Here is a 12,774-nt window from a genome sequence, read left to right on the forward strand (position 1 = left end):
CACCAACCTTGCTTCAGCAGTTAAGTTAAAGAAACAATGTGTTTAATAAGCTGGTTTCAGAGTGGACAGCAGTGTTACCATTTCAGTGGCATTACAATCTCAAAAGCTTTCCACTAAAAGCTTTTGACAATGCTTGAGTACTAATTTTGAAATCCCTCACGACTGACGGCACACAGCTCATGAGGTGTCGGGTTGAGGGTGAAGCCCACAGCCGGAGTCAGATCCAGTTCTTCCTCTGGGACTCCAGGTGGAGGAGTGAAACGAAAGCGCTGGAGGAAGGAGGTGAAAAAGAGCAAGAGCTCCATCCTAGCCAGACTTTCTCCTGGACACGCCCTCCGTCCTGTGAGAGAACAAGATCTAGATAATCTGAAGAACTTTGATTGGTATTGAAAGAAATTGTTATCTGAGCTCGCTAACCTGCAGAGAAGGGCATGAAGGCGTCTCTCTTGACAAACTTCCCATCCTTGTCCAAGAAATGGGCAGGATTAAAGGTGCGTGGACTCTCCCACTCGCTTTCATCCCACAGAACAGATGTCAAAAGAGGAAACACAGGGGTCCCCTTGAAAGAGACATTTATTAATGCTTACAATGTTTTAAAGAGCACTATAAACTACTATCTTTATGCAGCTTTCTAGAATCAAGCATGCAATCGCATCATGTTTCACTATTCAGAGTGAACTGAAAGACTTGTTTTCATCAGTCAGATTCTTACCTTTCTGATGAAATAGCCCTGAAATGTCACATCTGTGCTGGTGATGTGAGGAATAGCGGTGGGAAGGATATTTGCAAATCTCTGTGTCTCATGGATGACAGCGTCAGTGAAGGGAAGGTTCATCCTGTCCTGTGCCTTAACCTGACGGTTCCCAACCATCCTGCTCAGCTCTGCCTGGACCTGGTCTGGAAATTAGAAAAAAAAAGAAGTGACAGTGGCTAAAAAACAAAGCAGCAGTAAACCATGTTTTTGTCGCCAATTCTGTAGATAGACCAACATAATTGCTTTTTATAGTAATTTGAGTGAACACACTGCACAAGACATTGCAATAGTTATATCACAGAATTTAGCACAAGCTAGGAGAAATGCATCTCAATACCATTAGTGTAATTTTATGACCAGCTGGTAGAACATTGCACTCATAGCAGGTCAAAACTAAGGAAATTAAGTAATTTTTCTTTTTTATATCTAAAGTACTCTTGGTGCAGAGAGTTTCAATGGGGTTCTTTTTCCAGGTGTTATTATTCACATCGGGATGATACCATGGACAGAACAAATTTAACCTTTCATTTAATCTTTGGTTAGTTGTAGTTTAAAATTACAGTTTGGAAGTAAAAGCTGATTATCCTGGTTTGCAACAGTTAGCATATGTTAAAGGATTTTCCAATAAAAGGACTAGTACTAGCAGTACTAACTCCAAAAGTGCTAAATCTAGCCGGACCGTAGCCAAGTTGACAACACTGACAGCTCGTCCCTTCGGGCCTTCCTCCAAAGCCAAAGAGCAGTGACAGAAGTCGTGCACCAGGAGACGCTCCTCAATCTAAAAGCATGGTTTTCTCCTCACAGGCTTCAATTTTGCTCATGTGAGCAGAGATGTTCTGCATGGAGTGATGTGAAAGGAGTAATTAGTGTCCGTGGCTGTTTGAGTTGCATGTGTGTGACCTCTACACACGTGCATGGATCTCATTTTTGCTTGTGGATTTTGACATTGACATTATTGACATTATCATAATGAACGTAAACAACAAACATGGCTATCGTTACTCACAGCTGTCAAGCTAGCAGCTTGTGAAAGACTTCAGTGACGAGCAATGAATGCACGAGCAGAATATGTGCAGGCAGGCAGGAATTTAGGCAAGTAGAATTAAATGATTGTTCGGGCTTATTACAGTCCTGCGACAGTCACAGATACCAGATTTCTTTTGTCAAAGCATTTGATTCATTGGTTACTGTCAGGATGTAATGAGCAAAATGAAAACTGAACACGGTGCAGACACAATAGTATATCAAAGAGAGCCCACGGTTGGGCAGATCTTTTACTGCAAAGTAACTGGATTTTATAAGAACAAACATGAAATTTGTATTTACTAGTTATAGGCTCCCTATGGCCCCGAAAAATTGGGCTCATTGGAAATCCAAATATATTTTAACTTCTACTACTATGTTAAGTACCCCAGTTGATTGCAACAAGTCTAAGCATTTTACTTACCTTGTATTTGAGGATATTTGGCCATGAGCAACAGAGCCCATCTCAGCGTAGTTGCTGTTGTATCAGTACCAGCCGCAAAGAGGTTGCCAACAGTTGACACAAGGTTCTCCATGTTGTAGAATGACTCCGTAATCCCTAAATCCTTATGAACAGATGAAAGACTAAATGTGTTACAACTTAATTTTAAAAGGCATTCTTGCCATTTTTCATCCTCCAGTTATCGGCCATTTTCATAGAATTAGAGCGGTGGTGATGTTTTATGAATTCATGTTAATCATCAATTAAGTCATTAAAAACGCTAATGATTAACTATAGATTCAAACCTTGTATTATGATATTTCACTTGATTTTAATACCTCTATTTCCTGTTTGTGTGCCAGAAACGAGTCCACAAATCCTCTGCACATCTGAGCATTCAAAGTTTCTTGTAAACGTCCGATCAGCTGCTTTATTTGTTTTCTGCTTTCAGCAACATTCTTCCTGATACGCATCCTGTTGCTCACCCATTGAAATATCCAGGGGTAGATATTGTACAACTGTTGTGATTGAAAAGAGAATAACACGTACAACATGTTATTGTACAACACAAAGGCACAATACAAAGGGCAATATGCATGCTCATGGCCCCATGAGTCTGTAATTCTCACTATAACCCACTAAAGGTACATCTTAAAGTGTATTTAATGAAAGACAAAGTGGTACCTGCATTGAAGGAGAGCCTGAAAGTCGAATGTTGTCATTGGCTCGGTCTACCATACATGTGAACTCTGCATCACTGTAATCAAATCTGCTGCCATAGACAATTGAACAGATGATGTTGGAAACTGCATAGTTTATTGACTGGGTAGCACTGAAGGGTTTACCTGAAACAAACAAAAATGAATGAGCAAAACAACAAACAATATTAAATCCTTATAAATACATGATACAATACAGGAGAAGAGTTACCTTCATGTCTTTCGAACACTTCGTTCAGATATTGAATCTCCTCAATGATTGTCTCCTCTGCTGCTTTTTTGCCCATCCCAAAGTCTCTCAGGTTGCTCAGAGCAAAACGCCTCATTTCTTTCCATGATTCCCCATTGGCAAATAAGATTCCTGTACCTGAAGTGAAGACCACATCTTTTTGTCAAATGTTATTTGAACTTTTTGAAATCGGATTACATCGTTACAGCACCATGGTTGTAGCGATGGAAAAATAAGTTGGTCGGTCTACTGCTTTTGTCCAGACAGAGATATCTCTAGAACTATTGGATGAATTGCTCTGCAATCTGGTACATTCATCATTCCTAGAGGATGAATCCCCCAAATCCCTGACTTCTATAATGATGAAGTACGTTCAGAGGCTTGTCAAAGACTTCATCAACTTCTAACTATGCAAAAAGCCTGTCAGTGTCTCAACCACCTCGTATGCATGACGGACTTCAGGCTGCTCCTCAAGGTGCTGCTTCCTGCACCTGCACCATGAAGACTGTCCTGACAGGCAGAACCACTGCCTGGTTCAGGAATAGCACCAAGAGGGACTACCTGGCCTGAAGACCATCAGATGTCAACTTACCTCAATCACCCCAACAAGAGAATTGTCTCCCTGCTGCCGCTGCCTGAAGTCCAAAAAGGATTAGGAGTTCCTTCCCTGGGGTCAATAGTTATCCGAATCAGTGACCAAGGCTGGCTAATGCAATCACCCAGGCTATCACACTTTGTTCTCCTTGTACACACATTACCAAGGCCAATCACAACAACTATGCCCTTCAACAATATGAACTCATTTTGTATTCTAAATTACACAACATTTGCATCAAATGTATGCGTCACCTACATGAACTGTGAGTGGTTATCACTAAAATCCGCTGCTTTATACTTACTATGTGAACCACTTAAGTCATTGCCTGATGGAAAGAGTTGTCTCTCTCCAAACTCCACAGCATAGTTGACCAGTGCCTCCTTCACGGTCTTGTATCCTGCCAGAATTACCACTTTCTGGGGTCCCAAATACACTGTGAACACTGATCCATAGTTCTTGGAAAGCTATGAAACAGAAAAAGAAGTGATCATTATAACTTATCCCACATCACATTAAAGCAATAACCTCTATTACAAATTGCAAACAGGCATATGAATACCATTTGATTGAAATACTGCAACCACCTGTATGTGTAGCTGTTAACATGTTGTTGTTCTCTTGTTTCTGTTTCTATTTCGTATTGTAATTCCTTCTTATGCTGCAGAACAGGAACCTGCTGTAAACCAGTTTCAACTGAGTTAGGACAGTTTAACTGCTGAGCTATTTTTTCTTTTAATGTTTTCCGATATATTGATAATATTTATAATGATAATAAACTGCAGTAAAGTGGTTGAAACATCTTGTATCCTACAGTACAGCTATCCATCACTCATAAAATCAAAAATCCCATTATCAATTCAATTTTTTTATATAATTCATAATTATACAATAGTTTGTAATTGATTCCCAAAAAAGATTGATCCAGTACAATCAAATGGCTGAGAGGACCACTCTATATTTTTTAATGGTCTTTAATGCTTTTAGGTAGGGATGCACCGATCTAACTTTTTCAGTCCCGATACCAATAGTGATACCTGTGGCAGAACAGGCATCCAGCGGAATTAACACGCATACAAAAATAGTCAAAAAACAAAAAGCCTAACAAAACTACTAACTATGTATAAACAGGAGCACAAAACCAGATTTCAGGAATCAAAGGAATAGTTACTGACACAGGAGAACTCAACTATGGAAATGACTGAGACAATCTGGCAACTGGTAGCTGAACAGCTGGGGTTTAAGTACAGGAGAGGTCTGATGAGCAAATGCAACACAGGTGCGAAACAAAACATAACAAATAAATACAGAGATATAAATGTGTAGAATTGTTTTTTAATAAAATAATGGTATCCGATACATGATCAATTGTCACCAATAGGCCTACCTGATCCAGTATCGGATCAATATCCAATATCAGTATCGGTGCATCGCTACTATTAGATGGATAAAAGTCCTATTTTCAAATCTTATAATAAATCAAGTTACTGTTAAAAAATCAGCTTTTATCAGATTCATATAGGAATGTCTGTCTGAAGTATACCGTTTTTTATTTAGGTTGAAATGGTATCAAAAACATCAAAATAACAGGTGATTCCACACTTTGAACAGCAGTGTATACACCGTATACAATTTAGTATCACTTACCTCAAACAGAGTGCTGTGGAGTGACTTAAGATTCAGCTGCAGCAAATTGCCAAACACAGGCAGTGGTCTGGGTCCTGGAGGCTCCTTCCTCTGATGGTCAAATCTGGGGAAAAGTACATACAAGACGAGTAGGATCCCAACAATGCCCAGTAGAATGGTTGTACTGGGGGACTGCATAAAAAGGCTTTCCATGACAGCCAGTAAGTTACACTTTCAACAAAGTCAGAGACAATATTTCTGTGTTTTATGTTGTGTGAGTATTAGAGTGAAGCCCTGCCCCAATTTGACCTGGCACTGTGAGATACATATATATGGTTTGTATTCACTTAACCAATACAAACAACATCTGATCCTCTCATCATGTCATGCCCTCGTCATGCCCTCTTTCACTTGACCGACTCAGGTTGACACTTCTTGCAGGTCAAGTAATGTTTGTGTGTACTTTTCTGGGATATGTTCTGTTAATCTTTAAAAAATGTTTAGACAAGCTGGGATCAAAGTAACAATTGATATGAGGTCTCCTACGGTTATTCTACAACATAAACCTGGTCGCCCACTTGAGCAGAGCTAACATGAACAACATGTGATAAAGGGTGTAGTGCTAGGAATGAACAACAATCATTGTGGTGGAAAAAAATTCCTATACCCACTTTGCGTGAGTCTTTCAATGCTGAAATACATAACACCAAAACCAGGTTGTCTTTTAAGTATTTATTCTCTGCGCAGAGAAGGTTCAATCATCACAACAGAATGCGTACAGTCTCAGAGAGGAAGAACCAAGAAAAAAGTGAACAAGCTTTCTTTATGCAGAATGAGCAAAGGTGGGGGCCGATGGCCGATGTTACAGACTTTTGGTCTCAGACTGACAGGAACAACAATGAAAAACAAACGGCCAGCAACCAAAACAAGCGGTCCAAAGGCCTTGGTGGTGGAACATTCTCATACAACAGTTAGATATCTATGTGAGCAGGCAAGGGAGAATTCTTCTTTTGCACAACAGAGACACGGTGAAGTTCAGAGCAAAATGACTCATGCATGAATACAATATACTGAGTAGAAATATATACTAAGTAAGTAGAAATATATACTATGTAAAAAAATACCATTACAATCCTCCCCTTGATCATGACATTAGATCACTACAATAGTATATATTCCCCGCTAGAAGTGAGAACATAAGTCAATAACATTTCACAACGATTTTAACTAAGGACATCATTAACCCCGAGCGTAGGAAAGTGTTGATGGGCTGTTTTGTGTGGTTAAAACACCAAGCCTGTGGAGGAAACTAAATCTTTACACACTCGCCTCGTCATGTCATGTCGCTAAAGTCTGTCACCAGAATAGTGTTGGAATATTATGTGCCAAATGAAATCATTCCAAGCACATAATGTGGGACCGTCCTCTGTTCAAGACATATGTAGACGAGTATTCAAAGTTTTATTTAAGGCCATAATACACAATAAAACTTTACCATTCCTTTACAGTGATTCATAATTGGAATTGAATGAAATGCAGTGCAAGGTGTTGCTGTGAGGTCTTACAGCTGACAAATGATTTCCAAACATGGCTGCTATATTGATAACATAAGATATATGATAAATCAAGAACAATCTCTGCCCTACGGTGACAGTGTTTCAACACTTTGATGTTTTGGCTAATGAATCAAACATATCATATAGCTTTGCGAGCAGTTTGATTGGTGCAGCAGTAAATTAGCTCATTGTGACAGAGTAGTCAATTAACAGGTTAAAGAAATGTTATCCCATTTTCTTACTGAGACACCAACCTTGCTTCAGCAGTTAAGTTAAAGAAACAATTTGTTGAATAAGCTGGTTTCAGAGTGGACAGCAGTGTTACCTTTTCAGTGGCATTACAATCTCAAAAGCTTTCCACTAAAAGCTTTTGACAATGCTCGAGTACTAATTTTGAAATCCCTCACGACTGACGGCACACAGCTCATGAGGTGTCGGGTTGAGGGTGAAGCCCACAGCCGGAGTCAGATCCAGTTCTTCCTCTGGGACTCCAGGTGGAGGAGTGAAATGAAAGCGCTGGAGGAAGGAGGTGAAGAAGAGGAAGAGCTCCATCCTAGCCAGACTTTCTCCTGGACATGCCCTCCGTCCTGTGAGAGAACAAGCTCTAGATAATCTGAAGGACTTTGATTGGTATTGAAAGAAATTGTAGCTAACCTGCAGAGAAGGGCATGAAGGCGTCTCTCTTGACAAACTTCCCATCCTTGTCCAAGAAATGGGCAGGATTAAAGGTGCGTGGACTCTCCCACTCGCTTTCATCCGACAGAACAGATGTCAAAAGAGGAAACACAGGGGTCCCCTTGAAGGAGACATTTATTAATGCTTACAATGTTTTAAAGAGCACTATAAACTACTATCTTTATGCAGCTTTCTAGAATCAAGCATGCAATCGCATCATGTTTCACTATTCAGAGTGAACTGGAAAACTTGTTTTCATCAGTCAGATTCTTACCTTTCTGATGAAATAGCCCTGAAATGTTACATCTGTGCTGGTGATGTGAGGAATCGAGATGGGAAGGATATTTGCAAATCTCTGTGTCTCATGGATGACAGCGTCAGTGAAGGGAAGGTTCATCCTGTCCTGTGCCTTAACCTGACGGTTCCCAACCACCCTGCTCAGCTCTGCCTGGACCTGGTCTGGAAATTAGAAATAAAAGGAAGTGACAGTGGCTAAAAAACAAAGCAGCAGTAAGCCATGTTTTTGTCGCCAATTCTGTAGATAGACCAACATAATTGCTTTGTATAGTCATTTGAGTGAACACACTGCACAAGACATTGCAATCGTTATATCACAGAATTTAACACAAGCTAGGAGAAATCCATCTCAATGCCATTAGTGTAATTTTATGACCAGCTGGTAGAACATTGCACTCATAGCAGGTCAAAACTAAGGAAATTAAGTAATTTTTCTTTTTTATATCTAAAGTACTCTTGGTGCAGAGAGTTTCAATGGGGTTCTTTTTCCAGGTGTTATTATTCAAATAGGGATGATACCATGGACAGAACAAATTGAACCTGTCATTTCATTTAATCTTTGGTTAGTTGTAGTTTAAAATTACAGTTTGGAAGTAAAAGCTGATTATCCTGGTTTGCAACAGTTAGCATATGTTAAAGGCTTTTCCAATGAAAGGACTAGTACAAGCAGTACTAGCTCCTGAAGTGCTAAATCTAGCCGGACCGTAGCCAAGTTGACAACACTGACAGCTCGTCCCTTCGGGCCTTCCTCCAAAGCCAAAGAGCAGTGACAGAAGTCGTGCACCAGGAGACGCTCCTCACCCTAAAAGCATGGTTTTCTCCTCACAGGCTTCAATTTTGCTCATGTGAACAGAGATGTTCTGCATGGAGTGATGTGAAAGGAGTAATTAGTGTCCGTGGCTGTTTGAGTTGCACACGTGTGACCTCTACACACATGCATGGATCTCATTTGTGCTTGTGGATTTTGACATTGATCTGCCTTCATACTATTGGCCAAAAATTATCATAATGAACGTAAACAACAAACATGGCTATCGTTACTCACAGCTGTCAAGCTAGCAGCTTGTGAAAGACCAGTGACGAGCAATGAATGCACGAGCAGAATATGTGCAGGCAGGCAGGAATTTAGGCAAGTAGAATTAAATGATTGTTCGGGCTTATTACAGTCCAGTGATAGTCACAGATAACAGATTTCTTTTGTCAAAGCATTTGATTCATTGGTTACTGTCAGGATGTAATGAGCAAAATGAAAACTGCACATGGTGCAGACATAATGGTATATCAAAGAGAGCCCACGGTTGGGCAGATCTTTTACTGCAAAGTAACTGGATTTTATTAGAACAAACAGAACAAATACAACATGAAAATTGTATTTACTAGTCTAAAGGCTCCCTATGGCCCAGAAAAATTGGGCTCATTGGAAATCCAACCCACTGACCTTTGTGGCATGTTGTTCCATCTGTTCTCTCCCTCTTTCCTGTCAATCTTTGACTGCATCAAATTAAGGTAACATTTTTATATTTTAACTTCTACTACTATGTTAAGTACCCCAGTTGATTGCAACAGGTCTAAGCATTTTACTTACCTTGTATTTGAGGATATTTGGCCATGAGCAACAGAGCCCATCTCAGCGTAGTTGCTGTTGTATCAGTACCAGCGGCAAAGAGGTTGCTAACAGTTGACACAAGGTTCTCCATGTTGTAGAATGACTCCGTAATCCCTAAATCCTTATTAAAAGGTGAAAGACTAAATGTGTTAAAACTTAATTTTAAAAGGCATTCTTGCCATTTTTCATCCTCCAGTTATCGGCCGTTTTCATAGAATTAGAACAGTGGTGATGTTTTATGAATTCATGTTAATCATCAATTAAATCATAAAAAAAAAATAATGAATCACTATAGATTCAAACCTTGTATTATGATATTTCACTTGATTTTAATACCTCTATTACCTGTTTGTGTGCCAGAAACGAGTCCACAAATCCTCTGCACATCTGAACATTCAAAGTTTCTTGTAAACGTCCGATCAGCTGCTTGATTTGTTTTCTGTTTTCAGCAACATTCTTCCTGATACGCATCCTGTTGCTCACCCATTGAAATATCCAGGGGTAAATATTGTACAACTGTTAAAATTGAATAGAGAATAACACGTACAACATGTTATTTAATATATCACAAAGGCACAATACAAAGGGCAATATGCATGCTCATGGCCCCATGAGTCTGTAATTCTCACTATAACCCACTAAAGGTACATCTTAAAGTGTATTTAATGAAAGACAAAGTGGTACCTGTATTGAAGGAGAGCCTGAAAGTCGAATGTTGTCATTGGCTCGGTCTACCATAGATGTGAACTCTGCATCACTGTAATCAAATCTGCTGCCATAGACAATTGAACAGATGATGTTGGAAACTGCATAGTTTATTGACTGGGTAGCACTGAAGGGTTTACCTGAAACAAACAAAAATGAATGAGTAAAACAACAAACAATATAAAATCCTTATAAATACATAATACAATACAGGAGAAGAGTTACCTTCATGTCTTTTGAACACTTCGTTCAGATGTTGAATCTCCTCAATGATTTTCTCCTCTGCCACTTTTTTGCCCATCCCAAAGTCTCTCAGGTTGCTCAGAGCAAAACGCCTCATTTCTTTCCATGATTCCCCATTAGCAAATAAGATTCCTTTACCTAAAGTGAAATCAAGTACACATCTTATTCTCAAATGTTATTTGAACTTTTTGAAATCGGATTACATCGTTACAGCACCATGGTTGTAGCGATGGAAAAATAAGTTGGTCGGTCTACTGCTTTTGTCCAGACAGAGATATCTCTAGAACTATTGGATGAATTGCTCTGCAATCTGGTACATTCATCGTTCCTAAAGGATGAATCCCCCAAATCCCTGACTTCTATAATGATGAAGTACGTTCAGAGGCTTGTCAAAGACTTCATCAACTTCTAACTATGCAAAAAGCCTGTCAATGTCTCAACCACCTCGTATGCATGACGGACTTCAGGCTGCTCCTCAAGGTGCTGCTTCCTGCACCTGCACCATAAAGACTATCCTGACAGGCAGAACCACTGCCTGGTTCAGGAATAGCACCAAGAGGGACTACCTGGCCTGAAGACCATCAGATGTCATCTTACCTCAATCACCCCAACAAGAGAAATGTTTCCCTGCTGCCGCTGCCTGAAGGCCAAAAAGGATTAGGAGTTTCTTCCCTGGGGTATATAGTTATCCAAATCAGTGACGAAGGCTGGCTAATGCAATCACCCAGGCTATCACACTTTGTTGTCTTTGTACACACATTACCAAGGCTAATCACAACAACTATGCCTTGCAACAGTATGAACTCATTTTGCATTTTAAACTCCACAATATTTGCATTGTGGAGCAATTGAAACAGCACCACCCATGGAAGAAGCTTTTAGCTCAAAGCACAACTGTGCCAGATGTTGACTGTGAGCTGTGTGATGTTAACATTGTCGTTGGATCAAATGTATGCGTCACCTAGATGAACTTATACTGTGAGTGGTTATCACTCAAGTCCGCTGCTTTATACTTACTATGTGAACCACTTAAGTCATTGCCTAATGGCAAGACTTGTCTCTCTCCAAACTCCCCAGCATAGTTGACCAGTGCCTGCTTCACGGTCTTGTATCCAGCCAGAATTACCACTTTCTGGGGTCCCAAATACACTGTGAACACTGATCCATAGTTCTTGGAAAGCTATGAAACAGAAAAAGAAGTGATCATTATAACTTATCCCACATCACATTAAAGCAATAACCTCTATTACAAATTGCAAACAGGCATATGAATACCATTTGATTGAAATAATGCAACCACCTGTATGTGGTTGCGGTATGTGTAGATTTTTTTTTTTTTTACCTAGTTTTGTTTTTTTAACACTCAAAGGCTGAAGGAGGAGGAGAAACGGATTTGTGAGTAGGGATTTAACCGTGGGATTAAACTCTTTGTCAACAAAGAAAGGAGGATGGAGTTTGTCTTTAAGTGAACAGCATTTGGTAAGTCAACTGCGTTTGTTTTTTTACATCTAATATCTGAATGGCCCTTGAGTGTGTAGGAGAATGTGTGTTCCGCTGCAGTGTTGCTGGATTGATTTGTCATGCTCTGTTGTCATATGTATATATGACTGGTTCTTGTGAGTTTGTTGTTATCATTGTGTTGATTATATACAGTACCGTTCAAAAGTTTGGGGTCACCCAGACAATTTCGTGTAAATTTTCAGTTTCTTCGCAATTTCTCGCATGGAATAGCCTTCATTTCTAAGAACAAGAATAGACTGGCGAGTTTCACATGAAAGTTCTCTTTTTCTGGCCATGTTGAAAGTATAATCGTACCCACAAATGTGATGCTCCAGATACTCAACTAGCTGAAAGGAAGGCCAGTTTTATAGCTTCTCTCACCAGCATAACTGTTTTTATAAGGGTTTTCTAATCATCAATTAGTCTTCTAAGGCGATTAGAACACTGGAGTGATAGTTGCTGGAAATGGGCCTCTATACACCTATGTAGATATTTCATTAAAAACCAGACGTTTCCACCTAGAATAGTCATTAACCACATTAACAATGTATAGAGTGTATTTCTGATTAATTTAATGTTATCTTCATTGAAAGAAACAGTGCTTTTCTTTGAGAAATAAGGACATTTCTAAGTGACCCCAAACTTTTGAACGGTCGTGTAGATTTGGACTATATGCATTGTCCGTTAATTACGAAGCATACCGTCATGCATGGAGTTATTGTTTGTTAAGCTAGTTTAGCCTAGCCTCCTAGAAGTGTGGGGCCTCAGCTGTTTCTTGTTGTGGTTTTTTGGTTCCGGGTTGAG

At 39.7% G+C, this 12,774-nt stretch overlaps 2 protein-coding genes across 2 annotated transcripts; both read right to left on the minus strand.

Annotated features, from left to right (window-relative positions):
• Positions 1-140: 140 nt before the first annotated feature.
• On the minus strand, positions 141-5,625 carry LOC306709507 (cytochrome P450 2K1-like; the record flags this gene model as incomplete). Its single annotated transcript, XM_079177685.1, has 9 exons — positions 5,410-5,625; positions 4,067-4,229; positions 3,150-3,305; positions 2,904-3,064; positions 2,558-2,737; positions 2,202-2,343; positions 713-897; positions 418-559; positions 141-340 (listed from the first exon to the last, which is right to left on the minus strand). Exons 1-9 carry the CDS (start codon positions 5,599-5,601, stop codon positions 141-143), a joined length of 1,521 nt encoding a protein of 506 aa, XP_079033811.1. The 5' UTR covers positions 5,602-5,625.
• A 1,706-nt stretch (positions 5,626-7,331) lies between these two features.
• LOC306709506 (cytochrome P450 2K1-like) lies at positions 7,332-10,567 on the minus strand (the record flags this gene model as incomplete). The annotated part of the gene is made up of 7 exons (XM_079177684.1): positions 7,332-7,531; positions 7,599-7,740; positions 7,894-8,078; positions 9,502-9,643; positions 9,859-10,038; positions 10,207-10,367; positions 10,453-10,567. The coding sequence occupies 7 exons, from the start codon at positions 10,565-10,567 to the stop codon at positions 7,332-7,334; spliced, it is 1,125 nt and encodes a 374-aa protein (XP_079033810.1).
• Positions 10,568-12,774: the final 2,207 nt, after the last annotated feature.

Source organism: Pholis gunnellus, assembly GCF_910591455.1.
Source record: "Pholis gunnellus genome assembly, chromosome: 17".
In the NCBI taxonomy this organism is placed as follows: Eukaryota; Metazoa; Chordata; class Actinopteri; order Perciformes; family Pholidae; genus Pholis; species Pholis gunnellus.